At 38.5% G+C, this 22,918-nt stretch overlaps 2 protein-coding genes and 1 pseudogene across 4 annotated transcripts in view; 2 read left to right on the top strand and 1 right to left on the bottom strand.

Moving 5' to 3' along the window:
• The window catches only part of prkd2 (protein kinase D2), a 41,462-nt gene extending 34,774 nt beyond the window's left edge, over nt 1–6,688 (top strand). For all 3 annotated transcript variants that reach the window (XM_056262470.1, XM_056262471.1, XM_056262469.1), the window contains 8 exons: nt 357–409; nt 494–566; nt 866–972; nt 1,193–1,354; nt 4,026–4,124; nt 4,294–4,561; nt 4,851–4,936; nt 5,991–6,688. In XM_056262470.1, the coding sequence (XP_056118445.1) occupies nt 357–409; nt 494–566; nt 866–972; nt 1,193–1,354; nt 4,026–4,124; nt 4,294–4,561; nt 4,851–4,936; nt 5,991–6,212 (1,070 nt within the window). In that variant the 3' untranslated portion in view covers nt 6,213–6,688. The remainder of the gene's footprint in view (nt 1–356; nt 410–493; nt 567–865; nt 973–1,192; nt 1,355–4,025; nt 4,125–4,293; nt 4,562–4,850; nt 4,937–5,990) is intronic.
• Nucleotides 6,689–9,587: 2,899 nt separating this feature from the next.
• gpr184 (G protein-coupled receptor 184) lies at nt 9,588–21,878 on the top strand. The gene is made up of 2 exons (XM_056262479.1): nt 9,588–9,664; nt 20,262–21,878. The coding sequence occupies exon 2, from the start codon at nt 20,265–20,267 to the stop codon at nt 21,267–21,269; it is 1,005 nt and encodes a 334-aa protein (XP_056118454.1). The 5' UTR covers nt 9,588–9,664; nt 20,262–20,264; the 3' UTR covers nt 21,270–21,878.
• A 387-nt stretch (nt 21,879–22,265) lies between these two features.
• LOC130095769 (5S ribosomal RNA) lies at nt 22,266–22,381 on the bottom strand (annotated as a pseudogene).
• Nucleotides 22,382–22,918: the final 537 nt, after the last annotated feature.

Here is a 22,918-nt window from a genome sequence, read left to right as displayed (position 1 = left end):
ATATATATCTTATTTGAAAATGCATAGTTAGTTCATGTCAAATAAATGATCCTAAGAAAAATCATTGTAAAAAGTCTGATATTTGTTTAAAAAAAGAAAAAAAAGTCTCTTTTAAAAATTTTTTTTTTTTTTTTTACTTGACATTTTTAAAATTTCAATTCAATTAAGTCATAAAAAATAATATAAACATTTTTCAAAAACGTTTCATACCAACATGAAGATTACATTTCTAAGAACTTGGCATATACATTTTTATTTATTAAATTTATCATCCTAGAAACGTCATTGTCCTTTATACAAGTATAATACTGAGATTATAAAGCAAGGCTAATTTGTTTAATCTTTTTGATTTTCAGGGCAGGCATCAGTCAGCATCTCTGTGTCTAACAGCCAGATTCAGGAGAACGTGGTGAGTGAGAGAACGTGGTGATGACAAAGATGATTATGATAATGATAACTATTAAGATAATAATGGTGATAATGTACCCAACAGGACATTGGTATGGTGTACCAGATCTTTGCTGATGAGGTTTTAGGTTCTGGACAATTTGGCGTGGTATATGGAGGTATGTCCATGACTGCAAACTAGACTTTTTCATTTGGATGTTGCTGTGCAGGTACTAAGGTATAATTGGTGGTTGCCAGGGTGTTCAGGAAGGTTTTTTCCCCCCCTACTTTCCAAAAGAGCAAACCCTCAAAACTTTATGATATTCCAGACAGAAATCAAAGTCCAATTTAAAAATACTTCAAATCCCTCGTCCTAAGTATTAGCACTAGCAAGCATCACTGATGATTTGCAAGAATGGATATTTACAAAAGACAATACATATACAAATGATCATTATCATTTTCCCAACCCACACAGGAAAACACAGGAAATCTGGTCGGGATGTAGCCGTGAAGGTAATCGACAAGCTTCGGTTCCCCACCAAGCAGGAGAGCCAACTGAGGAATGAAGTAGCCATACTGCAGGTGACCAGCAGGGGGCGATAGAGAATCAATGATCTCGTCACTCATGGAACTGTGCGGCTAATGAGTCAGAGTGCCATTGTATTGACCTGAATGATAACAAACATGCTGTGTGGCCTCTGATTGTGAGGACACCTAACATGAGGTCATGAATGGAAATAAGCGACAACAATGTGAGTCACTTAAACTCATCTCTTTATCTTGTCCTTTCTTTCTCTTTCAGAGCCTGCGACACTTGGGTATAGTGAATCTCGAGTGCATGTTTGAGACACCAGAGAAGGTGTTTGTGGTAATGGAAAAACTTCATGGTGACATGCTTGAGATGATTTTATCGAGTGAGAAAGGACGACTTCCTGAGAGACTCACCAAGTTCCTAATCACGCAGGTCAGCATATAACATCAGAGCTGCCAACTTTTGAGTTTAGCTTGGCGTGAGACTTCTCCAACGGGGTGGAACGGGGTGGGACGGAGTGGGGGGGGTTTGTTGCAAAAGACACGCAAGCTCTTTTGCTCGCTTACCTCTCTGCCGTCGTGCGCGTGCGTGGTTAGGAGCTCAACACATCTGTCTCGCATGTACGCTCGCTCTAGATTACAGGATATTTTAACTAGTTTACGGTAAAACTAGTCGATCACGAATGGCTCAACTGGTAGATCTATAGATAAACTTATCTTTCAGGCATTTGACCGACCGGGTTGACACTTCAGCGTGAGAAATCGGGGGTGTGGCGTGAGAACTGGCTCAATTGCGTGAGTCTCACACTGAATGCGTGAGAGTTGGCAGCCCTGTATAACATGCTTCTAAGGGCCTTTCACTCCAAGGATGTTAACTACAGTATAACTATAAAGTTTTAATAATCATTCTAAAGGCCAAAAACAATAAATATAAAGATAACTTTAACGATAACTAAATCAGCGTCTGAACACACAATATCATTCTGTTTATCCTAAGCACGTGCTGCAGTTTTGTCGTCTGCCGCTTTAAATGCTTGAGCTCTTTAAAGCAGGAGGGATTCTGATTGGCTGTTAATGTTTTTATTGTTCATCAGCTGGAAGAAATCGCTCTGAAAGTGGTTCCAATGATATTGTTTCTTTGTGTCGTTATTATTATAGTTGTAGCATGGACTCTGCTATTCTCACAGCAATAAGGCTTGTTCACACCAAATATGATCACTATAACTATAAAAATATAACTATAAATATTAAAGGCAGCGTAGGTGATTTGTTCTAGAAAAGGTTTTTGTAAGACAGGTTGAAAGTCTCTTCACATCCTGATACCTAGGTGGTCTATATATATATATATATCTTCTGTGGAAGGTGTAGGACCATAAAATGTTCGTCCAAAGATAATGAAATGATAAGATTTCCTACCTGCCTGTCAACTTATGTATTTTCATAAAACCATGCACCCTGCTCACGCAGACATCACACATCCTCAGCGCGTTTCATGCTGTACAGCAGGGGTCCCCAACCCCCGGGCCGCGGACCGGTACCGGTCCGTGGGTCATTTGGTACCGGGCCGCACAGAAAGAATAAATAACTTGCATTATTTCCGTTTTATTTATTCACACATTTACCTGTTCACATATCGCGTCTTTTGCGCGCTCAAGTTCGTTATTTCAAATGTAGGCGCGCGGTATGCGCGCTCATAATGGAAGCGATGCGCTCGTTTTTTCCAAGCGAGTCCGCGCCGCATTCGAGATAAAAACATATCTCAACTTTTCAGAATGCTGCAAGCGCACCGTAGGTCACGTGACAAGAACCAACCAATCATCTTCAACACTGAAAACTGCTGCACGAGTAGTTACTTGTAAAAAATACTTTTACTAAAAATGTTAATGCTCACAACTGATTCCTTGTTAAATCCATCATTGTTTATACAGAATTGTTCTATATTCTATATATAAATGTGTATGTGTTTGCTATTTCTGGCGTTTTATGACCACTTCAGTTATAGTCTAACCTCAGACAAATGCAGAGCCGTTCCGCAGGAGAGATAGTTTCACGGCAGAAGCTCTGTTTACTGATGCTTGGGACAACTTTTCTTAAAAGATAATCAAACTGGTCATTGTCCACTCTGAAATAGGCTTTGAACCTCCCATTGTCCAGACGGAGCCCCTGAATCAGCTGGTGAAATTCCCCATGGTTTTTGTAGTATCGGTTGCACGGTCTTGCACCCAAACACTGCAGCGTTTTTTTTGTTTTGTACTCTTCTTAGTAAATAAATCTTGTAACAGAGTTACAGCAAGGGTTTTTCGGTGATGGAAATCCATTGCTGAAATTCCCTTGCTGTAACGAAGAGCGCAGCTGATGGTTGCTTAGCAATGACAGACGCCTCCGGAGCGCAACCTCACGCTTAGCATTTTCTACGCGTTTTTAGGCGCTATATGTGAATGGCGCCTTATAGGGGGCAGAGAGGATGTTACTCATGTTATGTTGTTGGCGCGATGTTACGAGGACGCTGCTAATAAAGTTGCGAGTAGGCCTACACATTGGATTCACGTTTATTATTATATTTAAAAAAAATACCCCAGTTTTTATGCCGGTCGTTTCATTTTATTTTGTTGTATTTATCTGCCACACCTTAAAGGCCGGTCCGTGAAAATATTGTCTGATATTAAACCGGTCCGTGTCGCAAAAAAGGTTGGGGACCGCTGCTGTACAGAGTTAGACAGATGTCAGTCACCAAGTGCCGCAACCGAAACAGCAGCCACCTTTTACAGTTCCTCCTGAACCAAAACAAAGCTTATGCTGCGTTCACGCCATAACTACTGTCATTTGGAAGAGATGGAAACCTGTGATGTTCGAATTTATGCTCGAATGATCGGTTTAATTTTAATGAGAATAACACCACAGCTATGATAACACAGAGGAACTGTAAATTTGGAATCACTTTCAGAACATTTTTTTTCCCCCCAGCTGATGAACAATAAAACATTAGACTTTAAATAGCTGAAGCATTTAAAGCGGCAGGTGGCAAAGCTGCAGTGCATGCTTATATAGTTATCGTTCTTGGTTATGATGAGTTTTTTTGTTTTGCACCAATATCTTCTCTCTAGATTTTGGCTGCTCTGAGGCACCTTCACTTCAAAAACATAGTGCACTGCGACCTCAAACCTGAGAACGTGCTATTGGCATCAGCGGATCCTTTCCCACAGGTCAGAGAATTCACCAAGTGCATTTTTAACATTATTGATGCATGGGAAACAAACTAAAGCACTTTTTTTCTCCGTTGCATAACGCAAAGGTTTCATTTCTCAAAATGTTTAACCTTTTGTTGGCTCTTGTGACATAACACTTCTTCCCACCCTTGCTGCATATACATAGGTGAAACTTTGTGACTTTGGTTTTGCTCGCATCATTGGAGAGAAGTCTTTCCGCCGTTCTGTCGTGGGCACACCGGCTTACTTGGCCCCTGAGGTCCTCCTGAACCAGGGATACAATCGCTCTCTGGACATGTGGTCTGTTGGTGTGATCATGTATGTTAGCCTGAGTGGAACGTTCCCTTTCAACGAGGATGAAGACATCAATGATCAGATCCACAATGCCGCCTTCATGTACCCGCCTAACCCGTGGAAACAGATCTCTCCTGAAGGTACACTTACAGTATTAAAACCAAATAAATACAAGCTCCTCATTTGTTATACAATAAAATGTCAGCTCAAAAAGAATAAAAGTATTTGAAAAGTTAATAGAGCTGAATAGAGCATTTTGCGCGGCTATTCCAGGAAATGTTCTTCATAATAACAAAAAGAAATTCGATGCATTAAAAGCAGGCTGATGGTTGAGTCGCTCCGTCCGCCTTTGATTTTCTGTCCGCTGCTGTAAATCATTTAGCTCCAATCAATGCAGATTTTGCTTGTGTGATCTCTGTTTGTCCATAGCTATCGACCTCATCAATAACCTGCTCCAAGTGAAGATGAGAAAACGCTACAGTGTGGACAAGAGTCTGAGCCATTCATATCTGCAGGTAATGCCTATATCAGACCCACATCCATGCTATTAATGGCTCTTTCCAAGAAAATGGTGCCAAATATAGTCTTTTGTGTGTAATTCTTTGTGCTCTTAAAAAAGAAATGATATATCAAGAGATCAAATTAACTTTTACATGTGCTGTTATGTTTTATACTTGTTTTATATGAGGTTTGGACATTTTTCAGCCTAGTTGCTAAAATGTAAGATGTGTCTTAATACAGTTTAAAAAACTAGTTTCATTCTTTTCTGGCTATAAACACAAACAAGAAAAACATCTGATTACATTTTAATGGAATCCTTCAGTTTAAAGTTACTGATAAAAAAAGAAGAAGAGTAACAGGTTTGAAGGTAACAGGGATAACAAGGATTAAGGCATCACTCTATCTACTCTTGTAGCAAAAATGAGACCAAATGTTGGTTTTCAGTTGTCAAATTGATATTAATTAAATAAATATTTCCCATAAATTACAGAACTATTACCATTTTTGCTATGGGCAATGGTCATTTTTCAGAAATACATCATTGTAGTGACCGATCAAGATCAAGTATTCCAGAGAGCCATGTGAAATATTATTATATGATAAGGTAACAGGGATAACAAGGATTAAGGCATCACTCTATCTACTCTTGTAGCAAATATGAGACCAAATGTGCTATATTATATTGTATTATATTACTGTAATTACTGGAGAAAAAAAAACTAAATTAAATATATATGATTCAAGGATAAGGAGACAAGGAGAAGGCTATTATATTCACACAAATAATTGAAAATAGGTTCGTAATTATGTTAAAGGCAGTAGAAAAGACAAATGTGAAAAACAACCCCTGAGATGACAAAATTTAAGTATGGATTTGCTGTAAAAGAGAGTTTTATGTATGGAAGAGCAAATTACATTATAGACAAATAAGCCCCCTAAGTAAAGCACTTTTAGACACCGCAAAACAAAATGGATCATCATTAGCAGTGGCGTCCTTCTGTCTACAATGATTTGCTCTCTCTCTCTCTTTCTCTCTCAACCTCCCACCGCCCCTGTCCACTCTTCCAGGATTACCAGGCCTGGTTGGACCTCCGAGAGCTGGAGTCAAAGCTTGGGGAGCGTTACATAACCCACGAGAGCGATGACAGCCGCTGGCAGCAGTACGCCCATAATCACACGCTGCCCTACCCCCCTCACCTGGTGCCCCCGCCACCCGCGTCCGACGACGACGAGGAGGGCGCCGAGGACGCTGATATGCAGGGGCTGACAGAGCGTGTCAGCATCCTTTGAAGAAGAAACCGAGGTGACGGACGAGAGGAATGAAGAGAACCTGCCAGAACTTTAACAACTTTTAGTGCACCACGAGCGTAGGATGGAGGTAGTTATGTAGCCCTCTGTATGAAAGCGTAGCTTCGTGTGTCTTTGGTGGCCAACTGCAGGCCCTCTGAACTCTGACCTCCTTCAGCCAGAGGACTGGCGATGACTTGTTTCTGAGATGCACATATTAACGTGGAAAAAGAACTGTTTGGACCCCGGCATAGACACAAAGTCGAACTGTAAAACGTCATTTTTGAAAGAATGATACGTCGGCCAATCTGTTTTAAGGAAATCCTAATTTAATTTGGCTGGTTTTGGGTAATGCAATTTGACATCTTTCTTAATGTTCGGTCACATTTACCACCAAATTTTCGTGATGCATCATATTATGGTGGCTAAGCAGTGAGGCTCGTTGTTTATTGGGAAATGCACCCCTGTATGTTGGAGCGCTGCCCATGAGGCTATCGGCTCTGACGACACATTGCTACACTATTGACAACAGACAATGGACCTTTTTTGCTTATGTGACCGCACAGTATTTTAAAACTCAACACTTGTTGGAGGACGTTGCGAGATGTGACACAATGGCCAGAGACTTTCCTCTGAATGTGTATTTTCTGACAGCGGTGCTTTGAATGCGAAGAATTATGAGTTGGTTTTTATGGTCTAAACTGTCTAAAGGTGCGGTTATGGCATGGGTGAAATCCAGTCATTTCATTAGGTATCCGAGTGATTGGGAGTTACGGATGTGGACTAAAAAGTCCCCCAAGCAGATTTCACACCTTTAAGTTGGTCACGCAATCAACGGAAAGCTGTTTGGTTTGAAAGTGACTTGTGTGTGAGCTGTGCTTCATACATCTGCGATTAACAATGGACCTTTTTGCCGAAATGTCACCCACAACTTAACCACTGAAGTGCAGCACACAGTTAGCATGATAAAAAATGAGTTAGTCAACCTCACTATTCAACTAGTCGACTATCGTGACCCATCTGTAGTTCATCATACACGACAGACTGACATCATGCTATGAAATCCCCAGGTCTGACGCTGTCTTGTCATAATGTATTAGTCATGATACGAAATGCCGAGAGAAACACCTATCTACTTAGTGGTTGGATTTTTTTTCTCTTTTTTTTCGGTTTTGCATCCTGTGACTTTTAGTTTCAGATCCACTTTTTTTTTTTTTTACATATTACTGAGAATAAACATATTACTGGTGTTTTCCAGTAGCTATCTTGTCGTCGGTTTGGCCTGCAGGTGCGGGTGACGTCCCCTTTGAGAATGGACGTTATCTTATGAGGACTGATAAGGGCTGCCATCCAGCCTTATCACAAAGACAATGAGTGCACTAAGACTACCTAGACTGTTCTCAGATCAGCAACGGGCTAGTTCAACTGATCTTCACTAGTGGAGCTTTACTGAGGGTGTATTATTACTCCTAACTGACCCTAGACCTGAGCATTAGGCTGCATGTCACTGAGAATTAGGTTTGCTTGAAACTTCTTGCTATGAAGGACTGTTTTGTACACATGTAACCTTAGAAATTATGTAGTTTGTGGAAGGGAATGTCGGAGCATTTCCAGCAGATATAATAAACATGGTGATACATAAAGCTGTTTAAATGAATCTTCTTGAATCGTGATGTTTGAGTCGTGTTGGAATTCTTTTTTATCCGCTTTTCTCGATTGATTCTCAGAAGAATCTAGCAAAAACAATGGCAGAATGATAAACATAAAAATACATGGAGAACTTGTTCAATATTGACAGCATCTGTTGACACAGAAAATAATTTCAGATTGTTCCTCAATTTATAAGAAGGAGTTCCACTTACAATGGAAAAAGGCATTCCAGGGGGTTTAAAATATTCATTCTTATACCAGTATATTAATTATTTTACACCAAAGTGCAAGTGTTTGTGCTGTAAAGCTGTCTGAATCGTCTGTTTAAAGTGCCCCCAATAATGCGGTTTAATTAAAGGTTCCTAATTTTGAATTGGAGGTCTCCAACATTAGGTTTATGCATCCAATGTAGTCAAAAAACACAAATTTTCTCCTGTCCATTGCAGCATCACCTCACCTCAGTCTGAAAAAGGTTCGTTCAAAGATTTGCATTCTTATTTATAAAACGCGTGTGCGCACATATTTGATTTTAGTGCAAGCTAAAATCCACGACAACGTTCATATGTATAAAAACGGTCTTTGACGTGGAACAGTGCTTAGCGCCACGTCAGGGTCTAAGCAGACAGTCACTTTTCCTCTCTTTTGAACCCATAAGTGAAAGCTCAAACTAATACCTGAATTAAACCTTGAAACAGAACATTATATTGTTTCAGATCTACAAAAGTTATTGCTTCCTCAAAGTTAAAAACATTAAATGGAAAGTTTCATATTTGCCAAGACGGTTTTAGAGGAACACCAAATGTATGAAGTAATTCAGAAACCGCTCTGTAGAAATCAGTCAGTTTGTGAAATGAATGAAAACGCAAACCAGGAGAAACAAGAAGCACATGAACCAAAGTAATACTGTAATAAGTAAAAACTGTGTGAAACTCCCTTAAACATGATTTACAGGAATCTTATATACGAGTCTCAATCCTTCCCATTACAGGCTCAGTTGTAGTCAATAATGGATTCAATCAAAACACCTTTTTTATCAAATATAGGTGAACTGCTTCACATTTACTAGCGCAACAAAACCTTTAAATAATTAGTTAAGAGAATACTAGGTTTATATATGTTTAACTTAATTTAACTTCCAAGAAGTCTCCGATTTCCCAGAATGCCTCAGACCGAGAAACAGTAGGTAGCTTTGATTCTGGTAAGGTTACACATGCGGAGGCGTCTGAAATCAGAAAAAAAAAGCCTAATCGCTCATAATGAAAATGATGGTTTTATTCCATTACAGACGTTACGGCAAGCGCAGAGAGCACGTAAAAAAAAAAAAAGAGTCTGTAGTTTCTGTTTTTGTAAAACAGGAAGTTGCGGGAGACGTCTGAAGCAGACTGTATACCTACAATGGAAGTTTGTCATATTCTGCTGTTCACTGCCGTGTCTGGAAAAAGCTTTTACTCATTGTGGTTCCTTCTAAAAAAAAAAACCACAAGCCCTAGCCTAACATCTTCCTGTAGACATACATGTGTGAGAGAGGTTTTCTCTCTCCTCCCCTTTCTCCCTCTCAATTCATCTCTTTTCCATCCACTCAGCGCGAAGTGCAGCGGCCGAACCTGCTCTCACAGGGTCACTTTTGATCATCTCCGGGCAGCAAGCGTTTTTGAAGTGCATGATACCCTCTTCCTGTCTGAGAAAGTCTTTTCTCCGAGGTCACGCGGGACTGCAGCTGGACTTAAGGAGGTTGTAAAGTTACACTGCTGAGATTTGGTGGAACTGGTGGAGAACAATTTATCATTCGTTGAGTTGATTTGCAGGTGAGATTCTCTCATTTTTCCGGGCTGGTTTCAATACAAGAAATTGTAATAGATAATGAGCGTGTGTGTGTATAAATGAGATCAAATCAGAGGGTGGACATGCTTGCTTGTTCCTTCCTCTGCTATAGATAGTAACTCTACCAATGCAGTTGTCAGAGACTTGATCCTAGTAACTTAAAATGTTCACAACACTCGGATGCCAGCAAGCAATAGCCGTCATTTTACCTTCTCAGTTAACTATAGACCCGACATAGTCCGGCTATGACTATGAGTAACCCACTTCTAGACAAAATAACCTTGAATTTGATAACGTCGTTTTTGCCAAAATAACCTGCGAGATGAATGATATTCCATCATGTAAGTAAGCAAACCCAACAGAGAAGATGTCAAAGAAATAAAACCAAACACCTTGTAATCTATGTTGATGACTAGTCTATTCTTGGGATATGGTTATTTATGGTTACATTTTCACTGATAGCCCAAATTTTGCCTTGTTTTAGCCTAGACGTCAAGGCTGTTTGGACGTCTTTTAAATGCAAAATTGCTTGGGGTCCCACTTGATAAAGAGATTTGAAAGTACATGTTTGTACATTCTATCATACAAAAAACAGTGTTTAATTTAATAAATTGCATTGTGGCAAAGCAAGCTAACTTGCTAGATTTGGGGAGATAATTATACCTTCAAAAAGGTTATATTGTTGACAGTTATTTTGATCTTATGATATCACTAAACTACAAGGTGTGTCTTTGAATTCAATGCTGATGTTTCTATAAATAACTGCTTTCATTTGTCACTTGCAAAATCATGCGGTACTACCGCCACCGAGCAAACGTAGTAACATAACGCTAAAACATAACTTTCATCACACTCAAATGATTTTTTGACCAAGTAAAACTTCGCTGCGTTACCCCACAATTTTTATTCTTCAGATAGTGACCTGTATGAGTAGTAAATCAGCACTTGCGGCTGTTTTATCAGAATTAAATGAAATAATGTCAATTTAAGTGATCAAACGTAACTGTAACAACATTCAAGTTTAGGGAAGAGGGAAGGAAACGTTGAACGTAACTTTTAATCGTAAAATACGCATAAACAACCAAATAAAAGGAGCAGCAGCGGCCGTCTGCGGCATATAAGCATAGTAAAAAACAGCAACCTAAAATGTCTCTCGGCACCGCCCTGCTTCATACCACAGTAACGCTAATAAAACTTTAATAATTAGCTCATCCAATCCATGAACACCATTTCTGCCCGAGTACCGTCAGATTGCTTTTCATTGGCCGGTGAGGTGAAGACGACACCTCGCATGATTCCACACTTATTCACGGCGTCGTCAAGCTACGCCTTTGTTATTGTTGAATAAGCGACCTATAGCGACAAAACTTACATACTGTGCCTTTAACAGAAGTTATAACTGAAATGACAAAAACATTGACATGATGTAAGGGGAAGACACTGTCTGGAGGCACAGTTAGTTTTTTTACCTGCACTTACATCATTTTCCTGCAGATTCAGTGTGTGTTTGCCTCAGGATGGGAGTTGTTTAGGGAGCGATTATGCCATTCAGAGGAGATGACAGGAGCTCCAGCCCACCACTCTTCTTTCCAGACCTCCAGCCTGAATCTCAACAGCTCTCAGGGGCGCTCATTAAACCTGTAATTACCATAGCAAAACAAGAATAAAGCCGTGTAAACACATTATGTAAGCTAAGGGAAAAGGAAGTGGACAGGAACTCTCCATTAAAGTAGATTATGTGTTTATCAATACTGTACAGTAACTGCTGACTGAAGAATCCAGAGTTGACCCTTCCTTCCTTTCTGGACAAAAGATTTTGAGCTAACATTTTGAGAGCGAAACAGTTGTTAGAACATCCTTAACAGATATTTTTTTTTAAATTCACTAATGCTAACGTTGTTATTTAATAATAACAACCTGCCAGGGACTCCAGATGAAAATGAGTCTGTACGGCTAAATCTGGCTCATTTGGACATTGTCCTTATGTTCATTAATGTGCATTGTCCCTTATTAAATAAATAAACAAACCAACGTTGGAGCATTACTTTTACTCTCATGGACTTTTGCTTTATTAAACACGCAATTTTATAGTAAAAACATGCCCTGAAACAGCTGTTCCTTTAAGGGAACACTAAATGTGAACTGTTTTTAATATTTTTCAGCAGCTGTGTGAAGTGCACTTGATTGTATTGAATCTGCACTTGTAGTGTACTTCAAATATTAAAAGTATATTTAAAAAAAACTGCAGATAATATTGATGAAATAAAAGTCCACTTACAGTAAGTGCACTTTGATATAATGAAAAGTTTTACTTTAAAGTACATTTTAAAATGTTTTAATTAACTTTTGTAGCTCTTATTGACTAAATATAAAGCACTAAATAGTTTTGACGGTAGTGTGTTATTTGATTAAATAAAGTTATATGATTATGATTGAATAAAGTTAAATAACATGAAATTAAGTGTGCCAAAAATGATTCGATTTGCACTAAGTATATTCTTTTAAAGTATATTATTTCTGTAATAAATACTCTTAAAAATGCTTAAATGTAATTCTTTTCCACAAGGGACTGGAGTCAGTAAGAACACAATCAAACCATGTGATTCATTACTCACTTTATCTGTTATGGGATTTTCATGTCAAACATTCTGAGCTTGGAAGATTGTAGCTACAGTAAAGCTGTGATTTTCCTCGCTGAACTTTATGGTACAGTCCCTTTTGTGGTTTGAATCATATGATTTTGGTAAAGTTCATTTATTGGCCTGTGTCCATATTTGTAATCTCTGGTGTGAAACTTTCATGAGGGAAAACCGAAAACATCGTCATGTTTGACGTTTTTGTAAAATGTTTGACGTCAGTGATCCAGAACATATGTTGGGGTGGGGTTCGGTGGTTGTTGTCCTTTAATATTTCTTAAGTTTTAAAGCTAATTCTACATTTCAACAACAGTAGCATTAAATAATATCCAGTCTAATGAGCAGTTTCTGTTCGGCGACGCGTGATCTTAACTTCAACCACAACCTCGTGTAATCTCTAAAGGGAACAACACCACATTGCCCACTTTGTCGGTGATGTAAATCAGACAGAAAAAAGTAAGAAAAAAAACCTTGTCATATTTTCAGCAAAACAGCCCCAACATATTGTGAAATGACAATATAATTTGCACTTCACAGCAAATGAATCGCAGCACATCTTGTTCATCGCTCACAACCTTCAGGACTAGCTACTCAGTATCGTCACTCGCAGCAGAGCTGAGGCTGTGTCTGATGCAGCTTTCAATTTTTAATGTATTGTATATGGGGGACTGTTGTGTATTTGCTGGTTCAATCGAATTCTACCTCTAAAAGTCTTCTTTGAAGCTTTGAGAGTGTGTGCTCAGGTTACCAGCTATTGATTTTTCCTCTGTTTTGCTCGGGTAGGGTTAAGTGCACACGTTGCTTAAAACCCGTCGGTCAGTTAGACCTGAATTGAATTTAAGTGTGACGCACTGCTGGTAGGACAATCTCTATAGCAGCTAATGCTGTTAGTACGCCTGTGTTTGATATTGGCAACAGATTTAGGAGGCCATTAAGATCTCAAGGTCTCTTACCCGAAGCAGATCGAGGTCTCTGAATGCACTCTTTGGAACTTAAATGTTTTCAACGTCTTTGTTTGCAGCCAAATATCAAGCTACTCTTTCTTATCTTTAAAAAACAAAAAAAAGCTTTACTTGCAGATAATATAATATAGGCTAAATTAAATGAATGCCACTTAAGTGTACTTAAAGACACTTATGACCCTTTTATGACTGTCAGTATGCAGTTTTGTTATGTTTTGTTTTAAAGTGCATTTTAAATCATTATGTTTTATTCATATTTTGTAGTGCTTTAAAACATATTTTGTTGTGTTGACTAGCACACTAAAGCACATTAGTATGTGTTATTTCATATTTCTATTTAAGTTAATATATTTCAAATGTACTGAATAGCTAAATGTACTTCGTATGTACACTGTGCGTGTGCTTCAGTCAAGTCAAGTCGTTTAAGTCAGTCCTGTTTCCCCCCTCGGGGTAGTTTTTGTTGTCTGTTTTGTTTTATTTTATTATTATTAAAAACCCATCAACTCTGCACATGAGTCCTCGCTCCTTTCACCACCCCCACACCTGACATATAAAGAATACATTTTAAATGACAGTAGGCCTACAAGTGGATATGGGTTCAGAACCCAGGATGTGTATTAACAATATTTATACAGTAGTCAACATTTGAAGTGGATCAAAACCTTTCATTAAACTTACACATGAATTTTGAACAATACCCGTGCTTTTCTCAGGACAACTTTGACGAACTTTTTTGATCCACTTCAAATGTTGACTACTGTCTCAGGTATAGGTTGGAATTTGAACCGTTGTCCCCCCTTTTTCTTGGAAATAACATTGATGCCACACAAGGAAGGGGATTTCACTAAACACACAGACAGGCATATGCTGTTGCTTTAGGTGAAATCACTGACGGTTTCAGACATGGGCTTTTTTTGTGATAAATTGCAGAAGACATTTGGGGAACAAATAAAACTCCCTATTACCTTAAATTATTTGGATACCTGTATATGATTCTTGATTTTAGACATCACATTTATGTTCTTAGCACATGCCTACTCACATTACACACATTACAATTACTAGCACAGGCCATTGAAAGTATAGTTGCTTTCCTGTGCAGAAACTGCCCCCATGATGAGTGGTTGTTTGCTCTGTGGGCCATGTCAAATGAGCCCACCTCATTTTCCCCCCACTGTCTTGTTTTGGTTTGACATTTAGATTAGCATGACCTCTCCCCAACAAAGGAGTTTCCTTAAATATAAGACAGCTCAAATATGCATTTTAGTCTGGGACTATAGGCTTAAGCCTTGTCTGTGAAATCGGGCAGTAGCGAACAGTGAATCTGGTGTTTCAAACAGTTCGCTTGATTTGATGTTTTATGTCTGAAGCTGAAATGAAACGAGATGAGTACTAGTAGTGCGGCTTGTCTATCAGGATATCTAGAACAGGATGTTAGTAGTGCAAGTGTAGCTATAAGGATTTTTCCTGGTGTATAAATAAAGGTCCTGAAGAGGTGAAACGTTTTTTTTTTTTTTTTTTTGACTGTGTTTGAGCTGTGTGCTTTTCTCACTGGTTTTGCACTGAAGAGCATGAATTGAAGAGCTGCAAACCCTTCATGTGGAGACCGGCAGCTGTGTAAGTCGGCAACAGTATCTTGAATAGAATTCGAGCAGAGACTGGCAGGAAGTGAAAAGACCAATGTCCAAATGTTAAAAACAAGCTGAGCAATAGCATTTAAGATGAACTCAAGGGAATATAGGGGACATGCTGAAGGGTAGTGATGAATGTCTAGCTGTGAAATTATTTAAGCAGCACAGACATGAACCTTATGGACATTTTAAAATGCTATATGAATGGCATCTATGAATTAAGAGATCTTCACGAGATCACTCGTGTTAATGGAGAAAGTACATGGCATGTGTGCAGCAATTGAACAGATGTAAAGGCTCTGCTGACAAATATTGATGATGTCAAAGATCTTGAGAAGAGTTGAGGCTTAAATCTATTATAAACCCACTCAGTCCAGGCACATTTTACAAAACTTTTCTTTCCCTGCCGGTACAAAAGAACACGTTTGCTCGACCGTGAAATTAAGTTTAACACCAAGCGTGACATTTTGCCTTTAAAATCAACAACATATCATAAAATATATAGCAAACAGACAAGGAAAGAATGCTGGTCCCAGAGTTAACAGATTACTTTCATCCTGTCGGGGTAATATTTGTACAATATTTTAGTGTTTATATCCAAGCATATATGAAACCTATAACCTACAATAATTTTCAGAGTAATATTTTTTTTTGTTTAATTCTCCATCATAATTATGCCACATGCAGCTAGTAGTACTGGGGGTGACATTTTGTTACCCATTGTGTTTTTAATTAATTACCAGGCTTCCCGCAAGTTGTCATTTCTGATAAGAATGACTTTGAAACCCTTTGTGAAGCTTGATTTTTAGGGAAGTGTAGTGTGTAAATAGATGAAATTTGCCTTTCAAATAATTTCATTTACATTCATACTGCAGTGGATTTTACTTGACGTGCAAGTGTTATCCTGAGGTACTTTCAATAAATCATTGCTGTTTGTTTTGGTTGGTTAAACATTGCACCTTGACTTAGCAAGAAGTAACAGGTTCACATGTTGTTCCGTTCTCACTGAAACCACAGACATTCTGCAACTTGCAGCAACTGCAATTTTGTTGTTATCATTTGGAGTTTGGATTTTTAAGAATATTTCTCGTTACGTGCCTGATGACCAATATAAATGATCTCAGTTATGAATGAGTAGTTAATGAGCACATGTAGTCTGTCACCCTTTCAATAGATTATTTTTTCACCCGTCATTGCAATTAAAATGACCACCTGAAAGTGATTACTTACAGAAAGGACCTTTTTAAACATCATATTGTGCACCATGACAACATCTGCATCAATAATCAACAGCAACAACGTCTAGCCGAGGTTAACCGCATCATAGCTAAATGAGAGCTCAAATTTAAAAAAAAAAAAACCTTAAAGGTCAGTGGTTTACCACTATGTCAAAAAAGTATAAAGTATACTGATCAGTATCTGTCACGCAAACTGAAAAGTAGCTGTACAGTGCGCTTTAATGATGCTTATTAAACTAGCAACACTAAATGCAGCCACTAGGCTATTTTGTAAATTCAGGTACAGTCTATTCCATAGATGTATTTGTGGTCGTTACAAAGGTCTGTCTACAAATAATACAGTTAAACTATGCAACAGTAAATTATGCAAGGTCTGCGGTCAATTTGGCTATTTATACCAGTATTAAACACAATTTTCCATTGAATTGAGATTAAAATGAATTCAGATTCAATTTATGAATTTGAACTAAAAACAGGGTTCAAGGACATTAATTAGAATTTAAAAAGAATGAATTTTCTGATGCAGAAATGTGTTTTTAGTGTGTGCATTTCAGTGGTTTTAGCTCAACTAATGCAATGCCCGTGCAAAATCAGTTTTTGTGTGTTTGGTATGTTTGAGTTGCTGAATAGCCTAGGCTACTATTACACAGGAGCCTAAACTCTGAGAAAACTATAACGTTAAGCGCACCAGAATAAAATATAATATTCAGAATTAAACCGTGTACCTGACTTACAGATTCAGTTAAATCGCTACTTTTTCAAAAGTGAATCGCTACTTTTTCGAAAGTAGTGAATTGCTACTTTTTCAAAAATGAATCGCTACTTTTTCGAAAGTGGTGAATCGCTACTTTTTCAAAAGAGAATCGCTACTTTTTCAAAAGTGAATCGCTACTTTTTCAAAAATGAATCGCTACTTTTTCTAAAAGAATCGATACTTAACCCGTTTAATCCCACCGGTCACAATTGTGACCGCAGCTTTTTTCTTATTTCTGGAAGCTCTAAAAATGTTTTCATTGACTTTGGGCAAGAAATTCAACTTTTAAATGACAAAATAGATTGTCTTGATTAAAATCAATTAATATCATGTGACTAGTGTGAAAGGTCACATGACCAGATCAGTTCACTTCCTGCTTGCACATCTAGAAGAAGATGTCTTCCTCAGACTACTACAAAAAGTAGTATTTTAAAAATCTTAATTTACATATAGAACTATCATATTTTGTACATATATTCTTTAAAGGGTCTACTACTGATATATTTTGAGAATTATACTCCTGCATATATATTTTGCTCGTAAGACTTGTAAATTTGTTTACGGTCACAATTGTGACCGGTAGTATAACACAGTGCTTCAATTGAAAACAGAGGTATTGGCTGGTATTGGCAGGTTTTGGCAATCCTACACTGAACATGCCACACCTGTGAGGGGGATGGATTATCTTGGCAAAAGAGAAGTGCTCACTAACACAGATTTAGACAGATTTGTGAAGAATATTTGAGAGAAATACCCTTTTGTGTACATAGAAAAGGTCTTAGATCTTTTAGTTCAGCTCATGAAAAATGGGGGGAAAAACAAAAGTATTGCGTTTATAATTTTGTTCAGTGTGAGTGTCCCAGAAACGGTCAACGTGTTGGACCTTCTTGACGTACGTGACCCCCTCACCCCCACCCCCACCCCAAATTGAAAGTGACTGTGATAGTGATGGCTCAGATAGGGAGTACCATGGGTGAAACAGCCCATTTGCCAAGTAGACTATTGAATGGCGATGCAGAGGTGAACTATCTGGAGGATTGGGCAGATGTTCATGAGAACCAATTGGTGTGCCCCACACATGACCACAAACAACCCTTTCTACAACGTACAGCCCATCTTCAGTGCACTGAATGAGTGAACACACATCTCCCTGAAACTGGCCTAGGACAGGGCCCAAGTGTAGTCATGGTCTAGCCCATACGGGTCTAGCCGAACAAGCAGAAGTTCCTCCAGGGTGTAACTTTGTACATGACAACCTTTTCACCTCACTAAGCCTTCTTCACGAAATGACAAAACGAGATATTGGATGTCTTGGAATGAATTGTTTCAATAGGTCTAATTGAAGAATTTGAATGAATTCTGACTATGTTGTTTCCCACCGGTCACTATTGTGACCGAGTATAAAACCTAATATTTTACTAACTTAACCAACATAAAATCAAAAAAGGCATAATGTTTGAGTGTTAGGGAGGTCTAAGGAGTAAAATGCATGTACTCAAGTTGCAAGAAAAAATTTGGGATTAAACGGGTTAAAAAAAAGAATCGCTACGTTTTCAAAAGTGAATCGATACTTTTTCAAAAGTGAATCGCTACTTTTTTCAAAAAGAACTTTTTCAAAAAGAATCGCTACTTTTTCAGAAAAGAATCGCTACTTTTTTCAAAAAGAATAATGTAACAAAATAATAATGTAACAAATGTATAATAATAATAATGTAACAAATGTATAATAACACTAATAAATGTATAATTAATTACATTGTAATAAATGTATAAAAGACTGTAACAAATGTATAATTACATTTTTACACAACTTTTTTCAAAAAGAATGCTACTTAAAAAAACGCTACTTTTTCCAAAAAGAATCGCTACTTTTTTCAAAAAGAATCACTATTTTTTTCAGAAAGAATCGCTATTTTTTCAAAATGAATCGCTACTTAAAAAAAAAAAAAAAAGAATCGCTACTTTTTCAAAGAACCGCTACTTTTTTCCAAAAGGATAATGTAACAAAATAATAATGTAACAAATGTATAATAATAATGTAACAAATGTATAATTACATTGTAATAAACATATAATAACACTGCAATGTATAATTACATTGTAATAAACATATAATTACATTCTAATAAATGTATAATAACACTAATAAATGTATAACACTAATAAATGTATAATTACATTGTAATAAACTTATAATTTCATTGTAATAAATGTATAATAACCTTGAAAAGAATCGCTACATTTCTCGAAAAGAATCGGTACTTTTTTACTTCAGAAGTAAACAGTGTAGCTGACTTAATGTTAAGCTGACAGAATGTTTACTTTTAAACAACAATTTTTAAACCACAACACTCTCTAATGTCAGAATGTTTATTTTTAAACCACAACTTCAATGTGTGCTTCTTTTACAGATACATTTAATGATATCTTTTGCATTTCTAATCCAAACAACGTCAAACTCGGCACTGCACTTACTCGTGCCAAGTATAGCAAGTGTAGCAAGACACCTGTCAAGTTTGAAATCCATCGGTCTAACAGTTCGAGAGATATTCGATTAACAGACAGACGGACAGACAGACAGGCACACAGACAGACAGATGTTCCTGTAATTTATAGCTAGATGTATTCTATAATCAACAGATTCAAATTAATTTCTGAAAGCAATTTGTGATTATCAGATGTTTGAGTAATATTTTTTGACATGATTGAACTTCAGAGAAATATGTCTGAATTTATTTTTCAGAGAAATAATATAAATGTATGTGTATAATTTGCTGTAATGGGTAATACAAAAATTTGAAACATTGCATGTAGTGGTAGGCAGATCGAAACAATCCGACACCCGTCTCCACGATGACCCCTAGTGGTCAGAACGGTGTAAATGCAACAAAAACCCAGGCCAAACATGCATAAAAACACCTTTTGCTATTTATTTTTTAAAGTAAAATCTTTCAAATGCAATTATCTAATCATCTAATAAGATTATCAAGTGTCTATATATTCTTTTATCAATTGTCAGGGTTTGTTTTGTTTGTTCACTTAAAAAACCCACAGGCACTTGTTCATTAGTTCTCAGTGACTCCTCATGATTCATGGGTTGACAGAGATCATCGCCCCCAGCGATGAACCATTGAAATTTTGTTTCGAAGTGTTTCGAAACAGTTATGATGTAATGAAGCCTTGTTTACTGAAATCACGTGACTCTGGCAGTTTGATAGACGCTCCGAACCATTGATTCGGAACAAAAGATTCGTAAAGGTTTCGAAGCTTCATGAAGCAGTGTTTTGAAATTGCCATCACTAATTGCATGTAGAATTCACTATCCAATTGATTAAGTTTAAGCTTTCTTTGTGCACACAGATTATGATGAACGCAACATCCAACGCAAGCAACTCATCATGTGTGATCATGAACCCGTCGGCAGGTCCCCTGCTGATGTCCATCTACATCATCGCCTTCATCCTGGGACTGCTGTTCATCCTGGTCACCATTGGTCCCATAATTCAGCAGATCTGCAGAAAGAACGTTCTAGGGATCTACCTTCTCAGCCTGTCTGTCTCGGATCTCCTGTACATCCTTACCATGCCTATGTGGATCTATTATTTAAGCAACAACCACAAATGGACCCTTGGCCAGGGACTCTGTAGTCTGGCTGGCTTCTTTTACTACTCCAACCTGTACATCAGCATCTATATCCTCTGCTGGATCTCCATTGATCGCTGCCTGGCCATCACCTTCCCTCTGCGAGTCCAAGCCTTCCGCCGCCAGCGCTACGCCTGGATCATCTCTGGGCTGGTCTACATTTTTGTCATGGCCTTGCACTGTTTGGTGCTGTACCTGGACAAGCTGCCAGATATGCTGGACGATGCCGACCAGAGGTGCTACGAGACCTTCCCCATGACAGAACGCATCGCGATGTTCAACCTGATACGGGTCGGAATTGGTTTCCTCTTGCCGCTGGTGGTCATCACGGTCTGCTACTGGTTGATCGCATCCAAGGTGCAGCAAAGTCGAGGGGTGGATGAGAAAGGCAAGCGCAAAGTCAGGCTTTTGTCAATGGGAGTCATTGGCATTTTCTCCTTCTGTTTTGCACCGTACCACATCCTCCTGATGATACGGTCCATCGCTTTCTTTTCTGTGGAAGAAAAACAAAGCTGCATCTTTGAGCAAGCGATGTATTTACCCTTCACTTGCTCCCTTGCACTATCCAGCCTGAACAGCGTGGTGGACCCAGTGCTCTATGTTTTAGCAAGTAACGGAGTGAGGGAGGACATGAGGTTGTTCTGTTCGAAAACCAAGCAGAGACAAGTAACAAGATGCACTCTTGTTGATTCCAAGAGTAGGACAAGAGTAAACAACTTGTGTTAAAACCAATCTCAGTAGATTTGCCCCTTACAGCACTGTATATTTGTGCACACTGTTTTTGCACCCATGCAGGAATTGTGCAAATCAGTTACCAGCACAAAATCGCCCAAACCGCTTGTGCTGCCAATACAGGCACAATCTTGCGGATGTGTTCTGATTGTTAAGTTTGTGGAGGGACGACAAACATGATCAGGCGTACTTTTCTGGAACTCCACCACTGCGATCCAGACACCTGAATTGACTTTTTAACATGCTGAAAGCTGCTCGACTACACTGCTCATCTGGATTATAATGCTTTTCTTTATCTTTCGATGAATAACTGCTAACATGACTGTAACGCTTGCATTCTGCAGGTGGTTTTAGGTAAAAAAGCACCAAGTTTTGTGAGTAAAGCTCATCTATAATAAGCCTAGTTTACATAGAACTCAATGACATGTACTGACAATACTGATGTTGCAGCATTTTAGTGCATTTAGCACCTGTTTAAACTGGATTGTGGTGATAATGCTGTTTTTGTGCTAAAATACTGTGTGCAAAAGGGATTGTTTAGTGAATTAGCCACTCTATGCAAGTGTTATAATAATAATAATATTAATAAATAATAAAACATCACACGGAGGGCATAAAAGCGCACTCAATGCACTTTACATAGAATGGTGGGGGAATCTCCTCAACCCCCACCAATGTGCAGTATCCACTTGGATGATGCGATGGCAGCCATATTGCACCAGAACGCACAACACACACCAGATTATGGGTGGAGAGGAGACAGAGTTATGAAGCCAATGAGTATATAGGTATGATTAGGAGGTCATGATGGACAGAGGCCACTGGGCAAATTTTGGATTTTTTGTGACCACAGAGAGCCAGGACCTCGGTTTAACGCCTCATCCGAAGGACGGTGCTTTTTGACAGTATAGTGTCCCGTCACTATACTGGGGCGTTAGGACCCACACAGACCACAGGGTGAGCTCCTCCTGCTGGCCTCACTAACACCTCTTCCAGCAGCAACCTGGTTTTCCCAGGAGGTCTCCCAACCAGGTACTAACCAGGCTCAACCCTGCTTAGCTTCAGTGGCAACCAGTCTTGGGCTACAAGGTGATATGGCTGCTGGCTGATTGAGGGTTTAGGGGACTACAAGTGTTGTAGTCGAGACCAGCTCAATTGTGTCAGTCAAGACAGAGACCAGGGACCCGAAAAATAAGACATGTTTCGATACTCGATATCGTGGCAATTCGGTCGGTAGCCTACTTGAAAAAAGTATCGAACTCAATACCCAGCCCAAACATCGGCTGTACACTATTGCGGTGCAATGTGGGATAGAATGAGTGCTATCCCACTGAATGAGTGGATTACGTCCACTATGGTTTGGATTCAGCCCAAAACTAAATTTTCATGGTCTTGGTCTTGTCATGGACTTGGGATCATGTGGACTCTGTCTTGACTTGGACTCAAGTCTCTTCTGGTTTCAGTCCTGACTTAGACTCAAATGAACTAGTCTTGACTACAACACTGCTGTCTGCATTTTCTTTTCTTTTTTAAATTCAGACTCAGTTTTGCCTATTAGTGTCCAAAAAGATAGGAATAATTACTTCACTGTTATATCTTAGATGGGGTATATGTTTACAAATTATGGATTTGCAGTGAAACAG

Source organism: Rhinichthys klamathensis, unplaced genomic scaffold (genome assembly GCF_029890125.1).
Source record: "Rhinichthys klamathensis goyatoka isolate OS25496 unplaced genomic scaffold, OSU_Roscu_1.1 h1tg000192l_1, whole genome shotgun sequence".
Taxonomy (NCBI): domain Eukaryota; kingdom Metazoa; phylum Chordata; class Actinopteri; order Cypriniformes; family Leuciscidae; genus Rhinichthys; species Rhinichthys klamathensis.
Note: the sequence above shows the minus strand (reverse complement) of the source record. Positions and strands in the feature narration are given on the sequence as shown.